General features: G+C 43.5%; 1 protein-coding gene across 6 annotated transcripts in view; it reads right to left on the bottom strand.

Moving 5' to 3' along the window:
* Nucleotides 1-1,207: 1,207 nt before the first annotated feature.
* MEF2A (myocyte enhancer factor 2A) overlaps nucleotides 1,208-23,384 on the bottom strand; it is a 54,900-nt gene continuing 32,723 nt past the window's right edge. For 3 of the 6 annotated variants that reach the window (XM_053462368.1, XM_053462370.1, XM_053462371.1), the window contains exons 4-12: nucleotides 12,197-12,313; nucleotides 11,988-12,125; nucleotides 10,982-11,204; nucleotides 8,815-8,874; nucleotides 6,618-6,802; nucleotides 5,101-5,124; nucleotides 3,000-3,126; nucleotides 2,545-2,671; nucleotides 1,208-2,340 (exon numbers count right to left, since the gene is read on the bottom strand). In XM_053462368.1, the coding sequence (XP_053318343.1) occupies nucleotides 2,010-2,340; nucleotides 2,545-2,671; nucleotides 3,000-3,126; nucleotides 5,101-5,124; nucleotides 6,618-6,802; nucleotides 8,815-8,874; nucleotides 10,982-11,204; nucleotides 11,988-12,125; nucleotides 12,197-12,313 (1,332 nt within the window). In that variant the 3' untranslated portion in view covers nucleotides 1,208-2,009. The remainder of the gene's footprint in view (nucleotides 2,341-2,544; nucleotides 2,672-2,999; nucleotides 3,127-5,100; nucleotides 5,125-6,617; nucleotides 6,803-8,814; nucleotides 8,875-10,981; nucleotides 11,205-11,987; nucleotides 12,126-12,196; nucleotides 12,314-23,384) is intronic. The other 3 variants (XM_053462373.1, XM_053462372.1, XM_053462374.1) reach the window with 3 other exon arrangements.

Here is a 23,384-nt window from a genome sequence, read left to right as displayed (position 1 = left end):
ACCTGGTGTATTAGAATGGATGATCACCATTCTAAAAGGAACCGTTACCAGTCAGACCAGGGAAGACATCTGAATACAAAGCAGATCAGAAACAAAGCCTGGGGACATCATGTAATGATGTAATAAAAGGAGCTTCCACATAGCTGCCTACATTTTTTGTCCTGGCCCCTCGAGGCTAAACATGGACACATGATGTAAGCCCTTATACTTAGAATTTTCCAAAAGACTATGGAAGGCACACTTTAGAGCATTGAAAGCAAAATGTCATGTTGTCGAGGACAGGAATCCCAGGGGCTCTCTCCAGAAATCACAGCCCAATCGTCAACCCACATATACACCTTCCTCTTTCGCAGAAAAAAACATTACAATTATCCCCAATTTTGGTTGATGCTTACAAACCCCTCTGCAGGGTAGTGAGAGTGATTTCCATTTATCAGTAGGTTGTGGCATTTGTTTTTGTCACTTTGCTTTCTACACCATTAAACATCATTGTGAGGACAACAGAAGCAAATCACTTTAGGAATCTCTCCCAAACGAATAATAAGAATATAATGCTGTGTATTAACAGTACTAGCAATAAATACCCGAGACCGAGGACAGCATTTATGACCGTTTCACATATTACTCACGGTATACTTTTCTACTTCTTTTTTGTGAAGGATGTATCGCCTTTATAAGTTAGAGTTGGCAACATCCACAAAAACATATATATTTTAGTTTGGTGAACGCACGACACAGCAGTACTTACATCATACGGTGAGATATTCAGGATACTATATACACAATGTTTGGCTCAAAGTTTAATTTACACATACAATAATAATTACCATGGCTTATTTTATGTTTTTCATTTGCAAGTGTATTTTCTTTCACTTTTTTGCTTTATTTTGTTGTTTGTTTGTTTTTTTTTAACTGTGAAAGCAAAAAAAAAAAAAAAAAAACTTAAAAAAAAAAATCAGGAAATTACAAGATAAATCTATAGTCTACAAAAAAGCTCAAAGGTACAGCTTTGGTTTGTATAAATAATTCATTGCAGAACGTGTTCAAAAGTATATAACTTTTTATATATATATAGTCATTAATTCATAAGGATATTGTTTTACCATGATATAAAATATACACAAGCTAAAATCAGTTCTCTGTTTCTTCCAAGGTCTGAATGTAAAAAGAAATGTTCTCAAACATATTCCAATTATAACTTAATATATTATTTTTTTATGCCTTCACTCTAGGCTTATAGAACTTTATATTTTAAAATTTGTAATATATGTAAATTCTCATGCTTTTCCTCGGTTTTGAAAATCACACTTTCGAAGTCTAATCTCACTTCTCTGTCCTGATACATCTTTATTACACGTGCAAAAATAGATTATGTGGCATCAGCCCTTTGTGTACTCCTTTTGTAAGAGGGATCTGTGTGTTGTGTTTGGTATAATGTTATAATGTTATAGTGTACAGTATTGCTTTCCTAGATTCCAGCTTTTTTTACACCTTCTGTAAAAAGCCAGGTCTCGCACCAATCAGCTTACAGAGGGACCAACCGCATTCTGCAAGGCAAACTCCTCTGGCAGTGAAAGTGTTAAGACCATTAGGAAGTGTGAGATGGGGAGCGGGAAGGAGGGTCTCAAGACACTTGAGTGTGCACTATAATACCTGCAGCTTGTGAACTTTCCACTGCCTGTCAACCACCCTCCCCAAAAAAAGCATCCTTGCTAGTGTTGTCTCAACAACAGGAAAACACAGATGCGAAATGCGTTTCATTTCTCCAAAAGGGTATTAAAAGTCCACATAAGTGCCACATCACAGAGGACAAAGTCTGTGTACAGTCATTTCAGCAGGTACCTGATTGAAGTGTGTATTACACAAGAGCACATACACACACACGCAACCAACGGACTTGTGTGTGTGAGCCATATCTATATACTTATATATAATATATAAGGGTTCTGCATCCTTTTTAATGTTTCAGACGCTGGGGACTCCTTGCCAGAAGTGGCACTGGGAAGGACTTATGTCACCCAAGCATCCATTCGCATGCGTTTCATTGAGGGGCTGTCCCTGTCTTCATTGTTGGGGTTTCTTCCCAGACCAACAGGCGAATGGAATTCATTCCTGACATCCTCTCGGTCGCTTCCATCGTACGAACTGCTGGAGCTGCTTAAGCTGTCGACGGGCGATCGCCCCATTTCGGGGCGAGGCTGGTGTTGATGCAGTTGCTGAGGAGGGAATCCAGAAGGTGTGACTCGGTCACGAGGAGGTGATATCGGCTCAGACTTTATGTTGATGTTTTGGTTGGTACTTATAGATAAGTTTGAACCCTGAGATAATTGCCCACCAGCCCTGTGGAAAGAAGAGATAAACTGCATTACTTCAAAGTCAGCGTGTTAGTGGTTGATGCAATGCATGCACATCCAAATTCATAATGTTTGGTTATGTCACTTACACAAAGTCAAATTATATAAAAATTAAATTATATCACAAGAGAGATGAACAGGCCCTGATGGCCCCGAGTGGCCTGTGTGGGAACACACACTGTATACTTACATGAGAGAGCTGAGGGTTGCTTGTCCTAGTTGATGCTGCTGCCATGCAGACACTTGCCCCAGAGGCAGCATTCCAGGGGAGTTAAACCCCTGGAGAACAGACAGCTCCGCACTGGTCAGGGGGTATTCTGTAGGCACACACAGAAACAATTATAGGAATTGTTCTGCCAGAGAAGAGATCATCTAAATGCTGTATATTGTTTGTTCTCAAAGCGTAAGTGGAAGGTATTAAGAAGTACTGGAGTTAGATCTGACAGGACAGCCCTAATACCGCATTCATCAACAACTGTGTTTATTGCAGTGTACATGAACAAACACAAACCCCCAATAAAGCACATGGCTGCAATTAACCCCCTGCTGATTGGACCGTTCTTGATGGGAACAATTATTATTCCAAAATCACTTTTGCACATAGCACACAGTCTACCTGGGGAGGGTGTCTTAGGGAAGCCTTACCCGTGTTGTAGGCAGTCGGCATTGCAGAGTAGACCAGACCCTGTGAAGCCAAACTGGGTGTTGTCACAGAAACAACCGGAGTAGCAAGAGGCTGCGCAGACTGAGAGCTGCCTATCCTTTGTGAGTTCTGTGAAAAAAATGAAGGAGATGAGAGGCTTCCTCACAGAATGAAATTAACAGCCTCATTCAGAATGCCTAAATACAAGAAAAAGTAAAATCATGTTCCTGAAATTCATAAAACACAAAAAAGGCAACTTAATTGCTCTACATCCTTATTCATGGCTGATCACATCACATAATATTTGTCCGATTTAACAAGTGGAGATAATTCATGAAAAATATTTTTTTTACGTAATTTCCTTATTTCACCACTGGAGGGCACTCTTGTTTAGTTGAAAACTTGTTAAAGCCTCTAAGCTGGCAAACATCAAAGCGTTAAATCCATTTTAGCATTCAGCTCCGGGGCTTGGGGCAATCAGCTCCTGATTTACGTTAACATTTATGGTAAATCAGGAAGATCTGAATCCTTATCCATGCCAATGTTTATTGGCATAACAGAAATCAAGCGCTACAAACCACATGAATGATGAGCATTGGGTATTGTGGAAGCTGAAATCGCAGGTTGGGTTGTAGGCTGTTGAGCCCGATGCAGCACACGGTGGGTACAGGGGGCTAGGGGTGGAATGCCAGCAGTGCGGCAAGGGCCTCTGGTCCCTTCCACTAACATATATCCCGCCAACAGGATGGTGAGAGGGGAAAGATGGGCGCCACTGACTGTTGAAGCATTGGGCTCTATGTTTACCATAACCATGTTTCCCTACAAGGGTCTGCATTTGGTCAGTGCTTTCAATTTAAAAGTGCTTTTAAAAGCTAGTTACCTTGATGGCCAAGACACAGAAATTATCAGTGTAAGAAAGGCATCTGAATTACACCCAAGTGTCAGAAGAGACATAGTTTAGATAATATTCACAAACACCGCTCTTAATGCAGGCTTCATTATGCTATACTGTCCCTTTAACAACATTTGAGTGGTTTGGAAAATGCCCCTGGAGAGTAGTGCCTCCCTCTCGCTGTTTGGAAAGAACACCACCAGGGAGAGCCATCATCGTAAGGAGCAGTAGGGCACATGTAGATATGTCGTTTGACAGCAGATAACCATTTGGGTCATCTAGTCTGCCTATCTTGTTATGCTGTACAAAAACTCTATAGTCTTGCCTTATGTCCAGTCCTATGCATGTTTAAACTACCACGTTGTAAAAACTGCTGCCACTTTTGCTGGACGACTGTTCCACTTATCTACCATCGCCTCAGTAAAGTAAAACTTCTTTACATTCCAGCAAGCCCCCAGCACTTTAGTTTTAGACCAAACTTTGAAGGCAGGTATGACCCATTCAGCAAACACTAAATAGATAACCCCCCACCCACTGTATTTGTTCTAGAACAGGTTGTACTCGCATGCATACACATTTAACCACAACAACATATAGTAGGTGATCTTTATTCTATAAAGATATTCACACGCCAAACCATGCATCACATCACACTAGGACTAGACCACTTTGCCATGCAGCATGCACCCTATGAAATGCTGCTATAAAAAGAGCCCAAGATGTAATCCAAAGAATGCGAGGAGCAGGGAGTAAGAGTGTTTAAATACTACGATCATTTCTAAGGGGCCGGGCGTTGTATGGCTGATGAGCATTTATCTGTGGGCTGGGGCTCTCTGCACTCAGCAGGCTGGAGTCTTTAACTTCCTGTGAAGGATGAGATCATTCCCTGCATCGTCAAGAAGTGACCTCACCAAGGATGATGTAACCTCACTGAAAGAAATCAAAACACTACTGCACTTCTTCAGAGCTACGGATACTCAGGCCTAATGTAAAGTACAATGTGAGACGGAGCGAGATGTGTGACTATGGAAAGCGACCGGAATAGTTTAAAGCCCCCTCCTGTAAATGTTCCCTTTAAAGATAAAAAGCTCATCTGGGTTTACAATGTTGTTTCTATTCCAGGCATTGTCCAGTTTTTTTTATAGCTTTAGAAGATTTTAAAGGGAACATTCCCACTAATGTGATCTTTTTCATGCACGCACTTAACTTACCAAGTCTAATTCATCCTCTTCTGTCTGTACATAAACGAGGGAAAGCACAGATAAGGAAATATATATATATTAAAATTTATGAAAGCCCTATTTTAAAAATGAATACAAGAAAAATGGAAATGAATTCCTCAGCTACACGTTTCCCTTTCACATTGGTTATTAGCAGTAAATAGCATGAACACGCTCTTTAAAACCAGTCAGCAAGATATCTTCCACCACCATTACAAATACAGATGCTGGGAGGTGACACCTAAACTTCAAATGGGTAATTTCACCCTAAAATTTAATTAAGAAAAAAAATTGCTGTCGAAGTTTGACAAGACACTTGCCAAAAAAAGAGAGGCAGTGACTTGAAGTGGAGGAATAACATAACGAGGAGGAATAACAGCCTTGCGGAAATGCGCAGGATTACCGGGACCCGCAGGTACAGTGTCTGACCGCCCGCTCCCGCATCCCGATGCAGTCCTCTACTCTGTACTCCCTCCTGTAAAATTCACCCTTTTTCAATTATATTCCTGTTACATTTTGTTATATCTATAAATATGGCTTCAAAGAAAAGCCCTACTTGTCCTGAAAATATATATATTTTAAACACGCACGCACGCACACTATATGGACAGAAGTATTGGGACATCTGACAGTTACACCAACAGGGACTTTCTAAACATATAGACATTAATATGTAGTTGTCCCTCCTTTTCAGCTATATCAGTGTTTCTGTGGGATTTTTGCCCATTCATCCTGTAGAGCATTTGTCAGGTCAGGCACTGATGTTGGTATGCAGAAGGGGATATACCAAGACATTTTGGACAATGCTATGCATCCAACAGTTTGAGGAAGGACCTTTTCTATTCCAGCATGAATGTGCCCCAGCGCACAAAGCAAGGTCCATAAACACATGGACTGGCCGCACAGAGCTCTGACCTCAACCTCATCGGACACCTTTGGTACGAACTTGAACGGAGATTGCGAGCCGGGCCTTCTGATCCAACATCAGTGCCTGACCTCACAACTGCTCTACTGGATGAATGGGCAACAAATCCCCACATAAACTGCTCTAGCTCTGCAGGTGTAAAACAGCTCAGGCCCTTAGAGGGTTAATCTGTAGACACCATTACACAGGTTACCTTAGTTTATGGATCTGTAAAATATGTCTGGGAGAAGTGACAGATCCAATCTTGTCTGGTTGGGATTTTGTAGCACCTCAATTAAACAAATACAAGCCAGATCTGCACACCAAGCTGTCTCACAAAATCATCACTAAGCTTCGAGTCGATAAACCTGTAAGATTCATAATTCCCTCCAGGTACGGAGAGAGTAAGCTTCACAAATTATAGTGTTTTAACAATCGATGTTATATATGCCATTTACTACCTGTATTAATTCCGCCTACTCAATCATTAAATCACTGAGTATTTATTAAAGTTTGCAGCTGCCTGTAAGTTATTAAACATACAAATGAATCACGGAGGATCAGTCGCTTATTCCACACAGTGTTTGCACAAAGGGTAACTCACCAGAGGCGGCATCATGCCTTTACTAGATGGGGGGATGACAACGCGCAGGTCTGGCTTCCGGCTGTTCATTCCCAGGTTGCCTCCTGGGGGAGGGGGGGACTTGGTAGGCATGACTTTTCCCAGTCCGTTACCACCTGCTGGTCCTAAAAGACTTGGAGAAGCTCGTGGATTCACAAACCCATTCCCTGCAATGAAAAATAATTATATTCATAATAATTCATATCTATTTGCCCAATACCAATAAAACACAATCTTCAGGCAACGGGTTTCAGGTGGTATCGGAGAAAAGGAAAGTACGTTTTATCTGTCGCTACTAAAGTTTCAGGCACTACCCTCCAAAAAAAAAAAAAAAAAAAAAAAACTACTTTAGCCACGTGGGGCCGGCTCACAGACCTGCTCCTCGGCCCGCACCCTACCCAGTCATTTCCTGTTATTTGTGTGGCCTCGAACGAGTTCTCTGCTAGGAACTTTCCATGTTCTTCACAATGCTGTCACCGACGGCCCGTCTTGCGGCAATGCTCGGAGATTAATCAGGCTTTAGCAGAGTACATATCGTTTCATGTTCAATTCAACGCTCGTGTCCGCTGTTAATGTTTGACTGAACCTCATTCTGCTGCCATGACACATGGCAATCATCCAAGACACCTTCTGCCAGTCCTCGGTGTACATTACTGCCATACACAGATCTGCGGCCTCCATCGGAATCTGATTTCTACGCAGTAACAAAAAGTCTCTGGCCCCTTCCAAATGTCATTATCTCAATTAAACAGAGCCACGAGAAAGGATACAGAGCTGCGAAATATTCAATGACTATGGAACCGTTCGTATACAGAGCACAAAAAAACCTACTAAAATAAAGTTAGTCCCACAGAATCCCACCTGGACATACCAGTGCAAGCCCCCAATGCATGTGTTGTAGTGACTCTGAATAGGTAATGATTCTGAAATGCAAACAATGATTGCTTCACGACTGCCTAGAAATGGGAAACACAAGGCTCACCACTGTACCAACGGCACGTTCCCATGATAAGAGCATGGGATGACGGCCCAGGCCAAGCCCGCAGATGGTCTTAAGTGTGGACTGGCTGGATCTGCTCTATGTAGCTGTATATATGACGACGCGGGGGAAACACTGGGGTCCCAGTTAAGGGACTGAGTACAATGGCAGCAAACAGGCCCCCCAGAGGGGTTTATCAGATACATGCCCTGAAGTCAGCGGGAAGAGCTTAAAACAAACAGAAGCACTTTGGCCATAATAGCCGCGCAAGAATATGATTTCATCTCTTGCCTTTTAATGGTACAGAGAGAGAAAGAATAAAATCGATGTAGGTCACATTTCCATCTGAAACAAGAGAAGAGCAGCGCTGCCAATAATAATTCTCTTATTACTGCAGGGGGAGAACACAACCCTCATATCATCATTAAATATTTATCATGGTAATTTTCCAAAAACGTGGAAAGAGTCAGCATGAAACCTCAATTTAGCAGTAAAGGACTGATTAATTCAGCAAACCCCTCCATCCCAAACCAATGGGCCAGGCTGAGAATAGAGGACACTTGTCAGAGTAGCAATATTTATTTAAAAGAGGCAGACGTGCCCATTTATTTTTATTTTAATCTGGTATCAGAGACATGCTGCCTTTCAGCCATGGCCGGCCTGGGCAATTGATTTTCAGGATTTACATCCATTTAGGGTGACCTAGTTTCAGTACCACTGCAATGTATGCAGTATGATACATATATCCACTATTCTACAATGGCATATGTGCTTTAACATATTATGCTTTAACGGAAACTATCATTAAGCCTCTGCCGTGGATAAAAATGGATATTACTTTTCCGGGCTGCAAAGTTTGTGATAACTTTTAGCGATCTAGCTTTTACACTGTAAGGGCCCGTCTTCTTACCTCTGTGGATTTTGGCCCACTAAAAAAGGTATCACAAACTTCTTAAGACTCTGTCCCCCAGCAAATCTTGTAAGTCCCCTGATAATGTACTGTTAGAAGTGCTGAAAATATCATGTATAATATTCTGCTGGCAACAATCAAGAAGATAATTCTGGACACATATTTCTTTGTCATGCTTTGATAAAGGCTGGACAATCCACGAGTCCACTGTAGTAAAAATAAATTAGGTTTGGTGTACAGTTCCATGTACATAATTCCACAAAGAACGTAGAAGCTGCAGTTTCACTCACCCACTGGACTGCCGCTGGCTCCATTTGGCACAGAGATGTCAGCCGTACCCAACATTACACCTGCCAAGAGAACATGGTAGATTTATTGCAACAGACTGCGATAAATGACAGGATTCTTATGTCCCTGCAATAATAACCATCATATAACATGACTCTGCAGAACTGCTATGTTTTAATTAAATGCACATGCATGGGTTTATTCAATTTTTTTGACAGCAGACTCTCTGATTGCCAACTCTGTTCACAAGAGTGTCCTCAGGGTTATTCTAAGGCTTCTCAAGATAAATAGCGTTGCATGGATTTCGGGGATGGCCACTGAGCAGGGTATGTGTGCGGAGGTAGCGTGCAGACATTTTAGGGAGCATGATAACATTTATTTAAAAAAAAATATATATATATCCATCAGTCGTTATAAAGGTGATGCTCCACAAAACTCACAAAACATATGTAACAAATAATTTAAAACATATATTTAAAAGTATTGATCAATACATTAAATATTTGAAAAAATATATAATTAATCCATTTTTAGAATCATAAATCAATTTGTGAAAACATTCATTCATTCAAGATGAGGATAAATTAAATTGTTTTAATTGCTTTATTGTTTTATTGCTGAATAAATTGATAAATACATTAATTATAAAATCCATCTTCCAATAAAAGAGTAAAATCCATCCAATATTAGTTAAAGTTGATCAATTCATTATTAAACTTAAATGAAGCAACATGAATCTACCTGGAACGGAGCTCATTGAGGCTGTCATTTCTATTCTGTGTATCCCCCTTGCTGTTAGGTGTCTCGTGATGCGTGACCCCGTGCATAACACACCCGACAAGCATACTTCTGCTCCTCCTCTCCTCCTCCGCAGGTGCCACTAACTCTAGGCTCACCGCTGACACACACACACACACTCACAACGACACAGTACGCCAGGGGCGTAACTAGAAACCTCAGGGCCCCGGTGCGAGAATCTGTTAAGGGCCCCCCCACCCCATCCCCTTCTCACAATCTCCCCCCTCCCTCCCTCCCCCCCCTTCTCACAATCTCCCCCCTCCCTCCCCCCTTCTCACAATCTTCCCCCTCCCTCCCTCCCTCCCCCCCCTTCTCACAATCTCCCCTCTCCCTCCCTACCCCCCTTCTCACGATCTACCCTCTCCCTCCCTACCCCCCTTCTCACGATCTACCCTCTCCCTCCCTACCCCCCTTCTCACGATCTACCCTCTCCCTCCCTACCCCCTTCTCACGATCTACCCTCTCCCTCCCTACCCCCCCTTCTCACAATCTACCCGCTCCCTCCCTACCCCCCCTTTGTAGGTCACTTACCGTCAACTCCTGTGTTGGTAGCGTGAGGCGTTTATCTTGGGTGCCGGCGCTTCACTGCGCCGGCACCCGAGACAAACGCCTCACACTCCCAACACTGCACTCTGGGCAGCGCTGATGCAGGCGGTGGCGGCTGCAGCGGGGAGCAGAGGCATCCTGGATTTCTGTCAGTCAAGGGGGCCCAAGAGTTGCCGAGCGGTCGTTTTCAGCAACCGCTCGGCACCCCCTGGGCCCCCCTGACTGGCAGAACTCCAGGGCCTGGTCGCAGTCGCGACCCCTGCAGTTCCGTCACAGCCGTACGCTAACACACACATACCAAATGTTCATACAGGCTAACACCACTCTTATACACGTGTGCATACTATCCAACATATACTCGCACACACACTGACTTATAACGTACATACACAGAATATACACAGCCACCGGACCACTGCGTGTCGGGGTCATGTAAAGCATTTTTGCAGACCCCTTTGGAAACATTGCGCTCCCCTGTAGCAAAGGAGGGAGACCCAGGATCTCAATGGCAGCCCTGGCCAGCGCTACCCACTTTCCAGCAAAACCCAGAGCGTCAGGAAGTGGTTTCTAGTCACTATGGCGACCTAGTGCCCAGGTTAGTAGGGCCTTGGTGTACTCCATATGAATTTTTGGGCTACTTCCCATAGAACCACACAAATCGTGAGGTGTGTTTAAAGCATGGCCGATCAGAAAATTCAACCCCATTTATTCCAGTAATACCACAATAAGTAATGAGAATACCGTATCTACACAACTACATTAACGTGTTTGAGACAGGAACATATTGATTTCAGCAACATTACCATGCATCAAGGGCATAATTACCTGCATTTCCGGTACTAGAGGGTCTCTGGGGTATCCCCGGAGAAACAACATTTCGATGTAGTGTTGTCTGAGGTGGGGACAGCATGCTCCCCTCGGTTAATGAAGTGCTGGCTGCTAACGAAGCTGTGACCAGGGTGTTTGCTTGAGAACTGTAGGACAATGTGTTTGGGTTCGACACTGGGACGGTCACTGACATTGAAAAGCTTTGCTGGGGCAACGCAGGCTGAAATAAGAAGCATACTTTATTATTACCCACGAATGAGCTAAACAGTAACAAAACCGATTAATCTAGCAATCACTGCATGACGGGCTTGCAGAGCATTGCTTACTACTACAGTAAAACTGGGTCATTAGTGTCCCTTTTTGACAATCTAAGTCTATCGTCCTTTTAATGGACAAACATATTGATATCACAAAATATATCACGATGTATACGCTTTTCTAAATAGCAAGCCCCACTTATTATAATAATCAACTTATTACTCATGTAGCTATTGATCAGGGGTATCAGATGGGAAAGACCTTGGCATCATGGAAACTTTAAGATCAATACGATAGTCTAGTACATCGAACAGTCTAGGCTATAGAAAGGCAAATATATTGTGTATAAGCATTTTACCCTTCACTCATCCAGCCGGTCAACAGACAGCTGTGAGCCAGGATCACCGTTCTTTAAGGAGACTAGACGTTTTTATTGATTTCTATTCAAGCTTTTTAAGGGAACAGTAATGGTGTGGAGTTGTGTCATCACATATCATAACCGGGTTACATCAGCATTTTATTTTTCTATTAATGTACGCTAAGAAGTTTAAAAGAGGGTTTAAAAGGACATCCAGTCCTTATATTAAAACAGTAATAAATGAGTGTTTTAATAGGTTAAAGGGAACATCAGTACAGATGTCTTTGTTGGGGGGGGGCTTTGTAAGTGATGCAGCATCAGATTTTTCAATATTTTATAACTATTGCAAATACAGCAACATCTCTCAAAAAATCCACACATACTCACTGAGATTTTATGATTGCGCATCATATTATCAAATTCCTCGTTTATTTTTTTGTACTTTTCTTCGGTGTGAGGCGTGAGCACATAAGAGCCGTCTGGGTCTGGGCTGTCGCACCCTCGGTGTTCCTTCTTGTTCAGGGCCTACACAGTGAAGTTAATAAAGACGATCAACACATACAAGAAAGGGACGAAGGGTAAAAAAAAATACTTACAGGTCCTGGCTTGAAAATAAAACCATTATCTTCATTTAGTTTGCTGAATGTGTCCTCCTCAAAGTATCTCTCAGCATCTGGGCTCTCACAACCATCTAAGCCTTTCTTTCTCAGAGTCTGAAACACAATTGGAAAATTCACATGCAAAGGGCACTAAGCTCACTGGAGGAAGCTCGGCCATTAGCCCGAGATGTCCTCTAATCCTTCAGCTTGGTAGACCCTATACAATGCAAAAAAAGTTTTGAAGGTCACCTTCAATTGAGGAAAATCCTACCAGAGGTTAGCCCTTTATAACGCATAAAGAAATAGGGGAACTGAAACTCTACAACTCTTCCTAAATACCAAATCTCACTTTAATAAATGGGCCCCATTTGCCAAACCTTGCAGTAAAGGACCTAAAACACATTCCTTTCCTGAAACAGATTTCTCTTGAATCAGACAATCACACAGGCCTTTTTTTTGTCTAAATTTGAAACGGCAAACATTGACAACATGTACAGATACTCTAAAAGAAATATATCTGAGCAGGGTATTCATTGTAAAAATGATAAATGCAACAAGCTGTTATACGTCCCAGTTTTGTTTCTTTACACACACGTGTCACATACGCGTCACATACACTGGGCTTGCAGAGGGAATTTCCACTTCAGCCCATTCAGCTTCCTCTCCGCCTGCACTGATTCATCCCCATCACAGGCCAGATAATATCCCATCGGTGGCCTCACCCAGACCGCATGTCGCCACACGGACGGCCACGAGCTTCCTTCCAGAACACAATGACCAGAGATCACAATACACTCAACTCCCACTCGGCGGAGAAAAGGTGCTTCTGGGGGACAGCTTTAGAAACAGAAATGGGGTAGAACTATATGTAATGCCACATAGAACACTTATTCCCACAAAGATTTTTAGTCGCACTAGTGATTACATTACATTCACTCAAAAGCAAACAGGTTAATCTCTTCGATGCCCGGAGTATGAGGAATACATGGCAAAGCTTAAAAAAATTCCCACTTAGAGTTTTAACATATGTACCATCAGAAACAGTGCGTGAATGTCTCTAAATATAAATATCTAACTTGGTAAATAAGTGCCACGCTTGGAAGTTTAGCTGCAGTGGCCTCATCCCAAGCGGACAGATAAGAGTTACACCGGACTATCCATCCCGGGTCTTCATGCTTCCATCCAACTACTAACCTGCAGTCTGTATTCATCTCAACCCTCTCTTACAGGTATGATTATCTCGGTGCATCTGATCCAGCCCTGAACCCCTCATCTGCTGCTACAACCCCTTGTTTTCACCAGGAACGTCTCTATCCTGCTGTCTCCATACCTGGCTGATTTCAAAGGGTTAACCTTGGTGCCCTCTTGTTTAGCTTCATTGCAATTGTTAAGACATTGGTGAAACATCTGCCTCCTGTATGCAATCACCTTATCCGACCACCTGCGAGGTAGCCCTATAATTATTTTCCTAGGCTTCACTTGGAAATGTAGCCGCGGTGGCCTCATCCCCAGTGGAGAGATAAGAGTTAGAACTGGAGTTAGATCTGGAGGGTATCAGCGACACCATCTCCCTGCAGGTAACCCCCCTCATCTCTTGTCCCAATCGCCCTTATAACTACTATGAACCCTTACATGTTCTTACTTTTCTTCAGGCATCCTATCCTCACAAATATCAATCCCATTTCCTCCCAACACGCTCAGCCATTCTAGCGATCAACAACAGATCATCCGGACCTTATCAACTCATCCCCATCCTAGCAGTCCTCTCCTTCTGTTTCACTCCCCCATCAACCAACAACTCGATTGTAAGCTCATAAGAGCAGGACCCTCTTCTCCTTTTGTACCGGTTTGTGATTTTAAACTATTCCACTGATTGTAACAGCGCTACAGAATCTGCTGGCGATATATAGATAAATGCAGTATAATGCCCTCTGGAACAGATACACAGTAAAAATAAACAATCTGTGTTGATTAAATGTGTCTGTTGTGGAAAGATGGGTACATTTAACCCCTAGAATCCTAGGAGGCTGACCAAATCATTGATTCCGTGTCTTGGGTACCCTGCTGGTTGATATATGCATTGTGCAACACAAATTCCTAGCTAATACACACATCAGCAATACCACAAAAATACTAGGTGAAGGGGCTAAAAATCTTAGCAGTAATTAGGATTAAGCGGTTTCAGGACATAAAATTAACCTCTAAAGTTTATTTATAGGGTTCAATCTTGTGGTAAGATGGTGGTAGCAGAGATGCTTGGGGTAAGTTACAGGGAGGCTCGAAAGAAAGATGGATTGGATTGTAGGCATTTTCCAAGTAAAAGCCGGGCGGGGAGGTTATGGTACAAGGTCAGAGACAAAGGAGGGAATGAGTGTGCATTTATAAAGGGCAGACAAGGGAAGAAAGTCCCAAGAAATACACACTGGTTACATATAAAGGAAAAATCTATGTGCTACAAACAGTGACGACGCAGGAAGCCATGGGTTAACCTTTCAGAAATATACAGTCCAATTAGTTCATTTTTTTTGAGGCTGTAGGTCATCGCTAGCTGACATCCCGTAAGTGCATCTCGCATTACTTGGCGAGTGTTGGGTGTCTCCCAAACCTCAGTGCATCAGCACATGGAGGAACAGGTGTAGCTTCCCGGCACCTGTCACCGAATCCGGCCAATCAGGGGAGGAGGAGCAGCCACGCAGCCATACATGGAGCGCTTGTTTGAGCCTTTGAAGGTCGGATGTTGCTACCCTCTGAAGCTTTCTCCGACGACCAGTAATCTGCCGTCACTTTATCTGCTTGTTTATTTCCATTAACCCACGTGGTGCTGGAGCCCCCGTCTTATGTCAGGCACAGGGTGACCATCCGAAAGGGTCAGCAGAGCCATCGTCTAATCCAAACGTGTGATTAATCTTTATACTTCTGCATCAACTGATTTATCCACCTGTATCACACACACACACACACACACACACAATATACTGCAGGTGTGCAATTACACGGCGATTAAACCATTTGGCCCATCTAGTCCGACGAAAGGACCTTGCCTTAATCCTTAGTCTTGTCATAGACCGTGTGCAAGCAGCTTCACTTCTAACACATAATGTGACCGCACTGCGTTCCTGCTTCCCATGCCGGGTACAAAATTATTCACAAGATTGCACAGAACAAGCTGTTTGGTGACAAAGATGGCACAGACAGGCTGCTGGGGTCACTGACATGCGGTTTGGTGGCAAAATGGCATTCACAGGTGGTTTGGGGGCAAAGAAGGCAAGGGTAGGCGCTTTGGGCAAAGATGTAACAGACAAGCTGCTTGGCTCACGAACAAGCTGTTTGGTGGAAAAACCTGCACCGACAGGCAGTTTGAGGGCAAAGATGGAACATAAAGGCTTCTGGGTCACTGACAAGCTGTTTGGAGCAAAGATGGCACAGGTAGGCTGTTTGGGGCCAAACATGGCACAAACAAGCTGTTTTGGAGGCAACATGTCACACATTGCATGTGAAGTCAGGGGACCCAGGGCTATTTTGGCACCAGGGTCCTGTGGTTTCTAGTTACACCCCTGGTAAGATCATCAATATAATAAAACTTTAGACCATTAGGGTGGGTAAGCTACATGTAAGCTGCACTTAGAAAATACACTAACAGAGCAAACGGCAGATTTCATGCCACATATGTTTAGTGTTCTAATCTTTGTTAACAGGCGAGTCAGGGAACTCACAAGGTGTGTTCTTTTTGATGGCAAACCCATTATGGGAGTTGAGATGTGCGGAGGGGTTCCCTACGATTTAACCCATTTAACAACGTCATTCCATAGAGCGCTGATATAACACACATTTTGTCCCAATACCGAGAGAAAGCCGTCGCGAAGATACCGCCTAGAGGAATGCTCTAATCTGTAAGCAAGGACAGGGATGTCTGTGGGATACAGAGCAGCCCACACTTTCTCACAGGCACTTTGTGATTAAACAACGGATAGCAGGCTCCCCCTTACTAAGCAGACATCACAGAAAGGTCATGGCTGCTGAGAATAAGGGGGAATACGAGGAGGAAACACATTCATCACGTCATCGACTTCCCTTTCCAAAAAACAAAGAAGAAACACATGAAACTAGATGGAAATGGTGCATTCAAGAAAAGTAATAATAAAGTGAAAAAAGTAACTAACAGGGAAGTGGAAACCGGGATACATTTCACACATTATGTAGGCTAATGCATAATGCTTTACCCATGAGGCAAGCAGCACGCATGAAGAAACCAACAGAATAATTACAGATGAGGGGAAAGAGCTCATGTACCACTGAGCGATATAGTGAAAATATTCTGTTTTGGTGCATGCAAACCTCAACGGAAAACCAGGGGGTAAGACAATACACAATACAGGGCAACAGATCCCCTCTTTTAAGCCTTTCCGGGAGCATATAGGTGTACATTAGGCAAGTTAACGCTGGAGTCTTGAATGTGAATCCTCCTACGCCTTTCATGACAGAGCTGTGTTATCCCGGTGTCAGGGAGACACGTGCATGCCACCGGCAAGACACTTTCTTCCCTCGATACCAGTCATAACACTGGGAATACTTCTCTAAAAACAGAAAACAGATGGGCAGCATCTGATGTTGTCATGGTAACGGCTCATCAGGGATGAGAAGACCTAGTTTCCAAATCATTAAATATATTAAAGCAGGGTAAGCATCAAAGATTTTTTTAAAAGTAAATTCCTAATGTGGGAATATTTGACACTACTGTGCTTTCTGGACCATTTCAGAGCACACAGAAAATATATATATATATATATATATATAAAAACTACAAAAGCAAGCACGCCACTGGTACTTTACACAAATCTTTAATGGCAAGAATGATCTACGGGCTGAATGCAGCCTGTGCTGTGCAACATTGTCTCACAGGGCTGGTCAGAGTCTCGCGGTTTTGGAAGTCTTCCAATATCTGGCAACGTTAACCTTTATCTCTGAGCGCCTGAGCAAGCTATCAAATTCCACCAAGCGTGAAAACTTAAAAGCCAGCATAGCCAAAGATGTGGATCTGTTTCCCAAGCTACAGCACTACCGAGTGAGAAGTGGAGAGAATGTAATATTATATTATAAACATAAACGTATATATAAACACGCACATATACACATTTAAAAAAATAAATAAAAACAACATCAATAAATCTCTACGAGCCATCCAAAAATGTGTGCTGGCCAGGCAATGGATACTTCCTTCAAATACATACAGTTTAAGATCAGATAGATATATATATATATATATATACACACATACATACATACATACATACACCGTATTGGCCGAATATAGGCTGCACTCCCCCCCCCACTTTAAGTCTTTAAAGTGGGGTTGCGGCCTATATTCGGGGACTAGCGCCCGACCTCCGGGACATGCAGTCCCGGGCGCCGGGCAGGCAGCGGGGTTAGGATACAGATCCCCCACAGCGGTGCAGGGGACCTGCATCCTACTCTCTGATGCGCTCAGACAGCCTCCCCTGCCGGCACTTTCCACGCGGGGAGTGCCGGCACGGGAGGTTGTTTAAGCGCGTTGTGCGGACGTTCACCGGCAGCGGCGATGCGAGCGTAAACAACTTCCGCCGCCGGCACGTCTGCACGATGTGCTTAAACAATCTCCCTTGCCAGGAATTCCCACGGGGGGAGTCCCGGCAAGGGGGATTGTTAAAGCACATCTGGCAGACGTGCCGGCAGCGGAGGTTGTTTACGCTCGCATTGCCGCTGCCGGTGAACGTCTGCGCGAATAAGTCTGGTGGGGGGGGGGACATCTTGGGGACAAATGGCAGCATATGTCAGGGGTGAGGGGGCGTAGAGTGGCAGCATATCTCGGGGGGGGGGGATAGAGTGTCAGCATATCTCCGGGGGGAGGGGGCAGAAACTTTTTTCTTTAAAAGTGCGGCCTATATTCAGGTGCGGCCTATATCCGAGCCAATACGGTAATATCTTACAGGCAAAAAATGTCACTACTTAGAAAGTTCTTGCAAATAGGGGTTTACCCACCATATTAAGGGAGTAAGGGAAAGCATGCAGTGTCTGTATTCACAAGCATTCATTCTACGCTATGCACGTGTATCCCTTACCCGACACTGTATTTACTAGTTTACTTAAAGTTATTCATATGCCAATATGTACCAGTGGACAGGGCACTAGAAAATCACACAGAGAATTATATAGCTCAATATAAAAAATCTAATTTTGCAATTCTGAACGCTTGTCATTGATAGTATTGGTTACAAGTTTCATCAGATGCATCCCTGTATCCTCGCTTAGTAAATCAGTAATGTGTTTGCTTGGTTGACAGACTCTCACAGGTTAACTCTCACAGAGTTTAAGCAGCCGCAAATAATCATTTTGACTTGAGAAGTGCCTCCTTAAATCTTAAGATATTATTATTTGTTTCTTTTGTTTCCGCCATCTTTTTGCATGCTTAAAGGGCAGAATGATGGGAAGATGAGGATATGCTTTTACGGGTGTTAAAAGCATAACATGCAGAGAGACATAAGACACAGGACGACACACAGACATATCTCCTGTGAAAACAACATTCTTTCCTTACGCGCTTAATTTCACTGTCCGCATCAAACTTTGCCCCGTGCCTTAATATAAATTCATAGTCAAAGTATCTCTAATGAGGAGAAAGCGCTGTAGCGGATTCCTGGTTGCAGCCACAGGCACCGTCCCCTAATTATATGTGTAAACGTTCATAAAACCTACATGCCGTACACAGCTATCAATAATGAGGGACAATCTGTCATCACAATGACTTGCTTAGGGATAACAACGCGTTCTAATACACAATTAGAAATAACAAAGGGCTCCCCATCATCACCTCTACAGGACCTTCCAAAAATGAAAACGCACTCTTATGGGGGAGAATATCTGAGGATTGCTAGGTTACCATGCTTCTGGGTGCCGGCACTCAACTTCACCTAACTGCATGAGATACAGAGCTGTATACAACAACATTGGTTAGCTCTTTAGAAAATGCTGTCTTTTTGTTCCTTCATTTGATGACCTGATAGCCGCACGAGATCTCTTAATGTCCGCTGTGGTCAGCCTCTGTCCCAATTAAAACGTTGTCTCTGCGGTGTGTGCGACGGGTTTTCGGGAGGTAGGTGCCAGGGAGTGTGTTGGTCACATATGTGTAGCGAGTATGTAGAGTATGGGCAAAGTCTGTACTTTAATTACAGGGGTGCCTTTTAACAAACGCACGGAAATTATTTCCAAGATTAGGTATTGTTGATTTCAGTTTTCATTGCAGGCCATTAGATTGTGAAACTTTTGTCCAGTCCCACTTCAATATTTGGATTTGCTTCATGATCGTGCCTAATCTGTTTGTGATCCAAGATATGTCCTCTAACTATAATAATATGTGCACAGGCTGAACACTTACTTCTCCATCCACAAGACGTAACTTAAGAAAAAGAGCCGCTCTGTTATATCAAAAGTAATACAGATCTTTCAGGGTAAAGAAACCACGATCAGCCACACAGCAGATAAAATAAAGCATTGAAAGGCAGACAAAAATATTGTTTATAAGATGTATGGCCCTCCAGCTATTTTGGCTCATTTTACGCATTCTAACGCGAGTATAGATTTCACCTTCAACAGGCAATTGCATCAGGAATCTGGGAACTTCTTTATTTGCTTAATCACCCCCCCCCAGAACATTATCGCTGGAGTTACCCGTTTCAGAGTCAGGGGTCTCCAGCTGCTGCAGGAGCGCATCTCCCTTCGGTAGCTACACGGAGTACAGAAGATTTACACCTGCAACGGCTGGAGGGACGCAGTTTGGAGACCCCTGACTTATGGAGTCAAACAAAAAAACTTCCCCCGCTAGTTCAGGCACAAATGGGAATATTGTATGGGACAGTTAATTAACAGTCGTTGCTTACTTAATTAGCAGACCTGGCTATTGGTGACTAATATCGTTTAGAAATAACCAACGTGAAATGGTTTAAGACGGGGAAACATCCACTTGAGTAGAAGTGGTAGAAAAACAGGTAGAAAAACAGGAATGACGTCAAACGTCCATTTGCTAAGCGTAAGTGTCCCTCTTGTAACGGTTACCAGGAGACGGCAGACTGGATGGCTGTTCAACTAGACCGGCAGAATGACACTTCTATTCAGCAACCGCTTTCCTGCCACATGCATGCAGCACCGGGAGCAGGAGCCGCAAATACGCCTAAAAGTCAATTTAAATACATTCGGGGGGGGGGGGGAGAAAAAAAAAAATCATCCTTTGCCGACAGTGAAAACTCAAATGCACCAGATGCCCTCCCAGCCCAACTAGAGAAAAACAGGATGATTATTGCAGGAGGCGCAATTTAGGCTAATGAAACGAGTGGACTGTTGATGGCTGTTCTTCAGTCCTGATCAAAGCGAGAGAAGGGGGCTTATACTTCAAGTGTTTACAAATACAAAGTTTGTGTGGGAAACATTTTCCCTTTTGACAAAGACTCCTGTTTGTGAGACAGAAACGCTTGAAGGGTTCAGGGCTACCGATCAAGCCACTTAAAAAAGAAAGCGGCTGTCTGTGTTGGCAGAACGGTTCTGTGTCATCCCTATAAACTGTCGGCAGACAGTGCTAGGAGTTGCAGTCAAATAGCAGAAGGGTGACGAGGACCCAACGCATTTCTTTTCTCCGTACTGATGACCCCTAGCTGTCGGAGTCAGCATATTGTGAACTCCAGCACGGAATGATTTATACATCTTCCTATATCAAGATACACAGAGCGCTATTCAGCCATTATTATTATTCTGGCCTGTAATAATAATAATAATAATAATAATAATACTAGCGGCCATTGTCTGTTAAGCTTTGTTCATAGAGCGTGAGCGAACTAGAAATACTCTATTAGATATTAGGAGTCCAGGGACGGTAGGTGAAACATATTTACAAGGACATTTAGCAGTGTGAGTTATAAAGACACACTCATAGATACCAATGGAAAACAAGTATAACTTATGTTATACCATCCAACGTCGGGTATCACGCTGCAAAAGGAACAAATAGTATATAAGAAGAAAGTAGAACCTTCACGCATTTACTTGTTTGGATTGTATGGTTTCATAGCAAAGAATGGCTAAAATACGTAAATAATTCTGTATCTCGCATTTATGTTATAAGAGCATTTACATGCGCAGATTACCACACTGTAACGTTAAAATGTTTAATTTCCAGAGTGGTTGGTAGATAAGTGGAATGGTTTCCCTGCAGAAGTAGCAGAGGCCAACACAGAGAGGAATCTTATCCATTAAAGGTTTAGATATACAGCTACTCTGAATATAAGGAAACCAAAACAGAATTCTAACGAATAAGCAGCGCGTCAGAGGCCGGGGCTCCTAGGTACCGGCTTCCATAACATTTAGAGCCGTGATCCGTCCTTGCCCTCAGATTACACAGAGATTAGCCGTAAACCTGACAGCGTGGACGGATGATCCTGTCTGGAAGGAGAGCTCTGAGGAACCCCTATCCGCCCTCTCAGCTCTATACTTTGTGTTCATTGATATTATTGTACTATAGCTAAAAGGACATTGAATATTAGTATTTATAAGACAAAAGACAGACAACGTTTTTCCTCAAGATGAGGATTACTAAACCACAGCTTTATCAGGGATGCGCGGCTAAAGAATCCTTCCGGCTATTGAGCAACCGACAACGACAACAGGTTTACAGACAGACATACGGAACAGCTAGCAGGTGCCGAGCGCTCAATACCCAAGAAGCGCCGCAGAAGCTTAAATCGCCGTCTCTGTGTATTATCTGGTGAGCTGCTAGACATTCTTCTTCTACTGGAGTTAATAGTAACTCATGAACACCGAATTTCAAGCTTTCAATTTCAGATTTGGCCCCAGAAGCTGAGCTGCCCTAAGTTACTGGGGCCACAGCAGACGGCAGTCATCACACTCAGTCCGGGCGTTACGTCAAGCACCGAATCACCGGCCTAAACTGCAGCTTCACAGCATCCTCTTGTGTCTCCTTGCAACTGAAATAGCCACCCCTTCGTTTTTACTGTCCATCTACGGATTTTCTGGCCCTTAAAGATTATTTAGCTTCACCCCAAAACTGTATTGTTTATAGTCAAGGTGAGGTCAAAGCATGACATCCCCATATGCATACCAGGGAACTCGCCAGGTTTGACCCAGAGATTGCCGGGTGAGTGCTGCTCCTCCGGTTCAAGACCCGAATCCTTTAAATGGGGGTGTTTCCCGCTGCCCACCAACATCAGTATTGATAGGAAATAAAATGTTGCATATGGGCATACCTGGGAACTTCTCGACTCCAGCTACCCAGAGCCTTCCCATGCGGGACATGGCCAGGACAGCCCGCTGATGCTGGTGGGCGGGCCCACTGATGCTGGTGGGCGGGCCCGCTGATGCTGGTGGGCGGGCCCGCTGATGCTGGTGGGCGGGCCCGCCCACCAACATCAGCGGGCTGTCCTGGCCGTGTCCCGCATGGGAAGGCTCTGGGTAGCCGGAGCAGAGAAGTTCCCAGGTACGCCCATATGCAACATTTTATTTCCTATCAATACCTTGTTTTATGCATGACCTCAGCTCAATGACTTTTTTATGTCTCGCTGACATTGACTGTCAGTCTCGGGCTCCCTTCCGCCTTTGATGTAAATTTATAGATGAAATGCCAGCTCCGGCCATGTAATTGCCAAACTATAACCAGATGACGGACTCTCTCAGGTTGCTCAAGCGTGAAACGTGGAGCACCCCGTGTGACAATGTGCGAAACGCGCTAAGCAGGTTTCCTTCGTTGGAATATTGGCGGGTTCCATCGGCTGGTGTATTTATTGTTTTGGCATTTGTTTTACTAAGGGACTACGGACCGGAATAAATGATCAGCTGCAACTTTTAACGATACATCGCTTGTTCTTCAAACTAGTGCCAGTGCCTTGTTACAATCTCACCTTTGATTTCGCAGTTCTCTTTAGACTCACTTCTGACATTTAATCTAATTAAATCTTAGCGTACAAAACATCTCACCTCAGAGCTAGGATCGATGACTGGCTACCAAGAGTGATCCTCGTTGTCTTTTTATATATTTTACCAAAAAAAAACAAAAAAACACAGAAAACTGGGCAAGTAGAATCAACAACTCCCCAGTTCTAAGCGTTCACAGCAGCTGGGGTGTCTATAGCAGTTTGTCACATTCATTTAT

The sequence above is a fragment of the Spea bombifrons genome, chromosome 4 (genome assembly GCF_027358695.1).
Source record: "Spea bombifrons isolate aSpeBom1 chromosome 4, aSpeBom1.2.pri, whole genome shotgun sequence".
NCBI lineage: Eukaryota > Metazoa > Chordata > Amphibia > Anura > Pelobatidae > Spea > Spea bombifrons.
The sequence above is the reverse complement of the archived record's forward strand: the minus strand, read 5'-3'. Positions and strand labels throughout refer to the sequence as shown.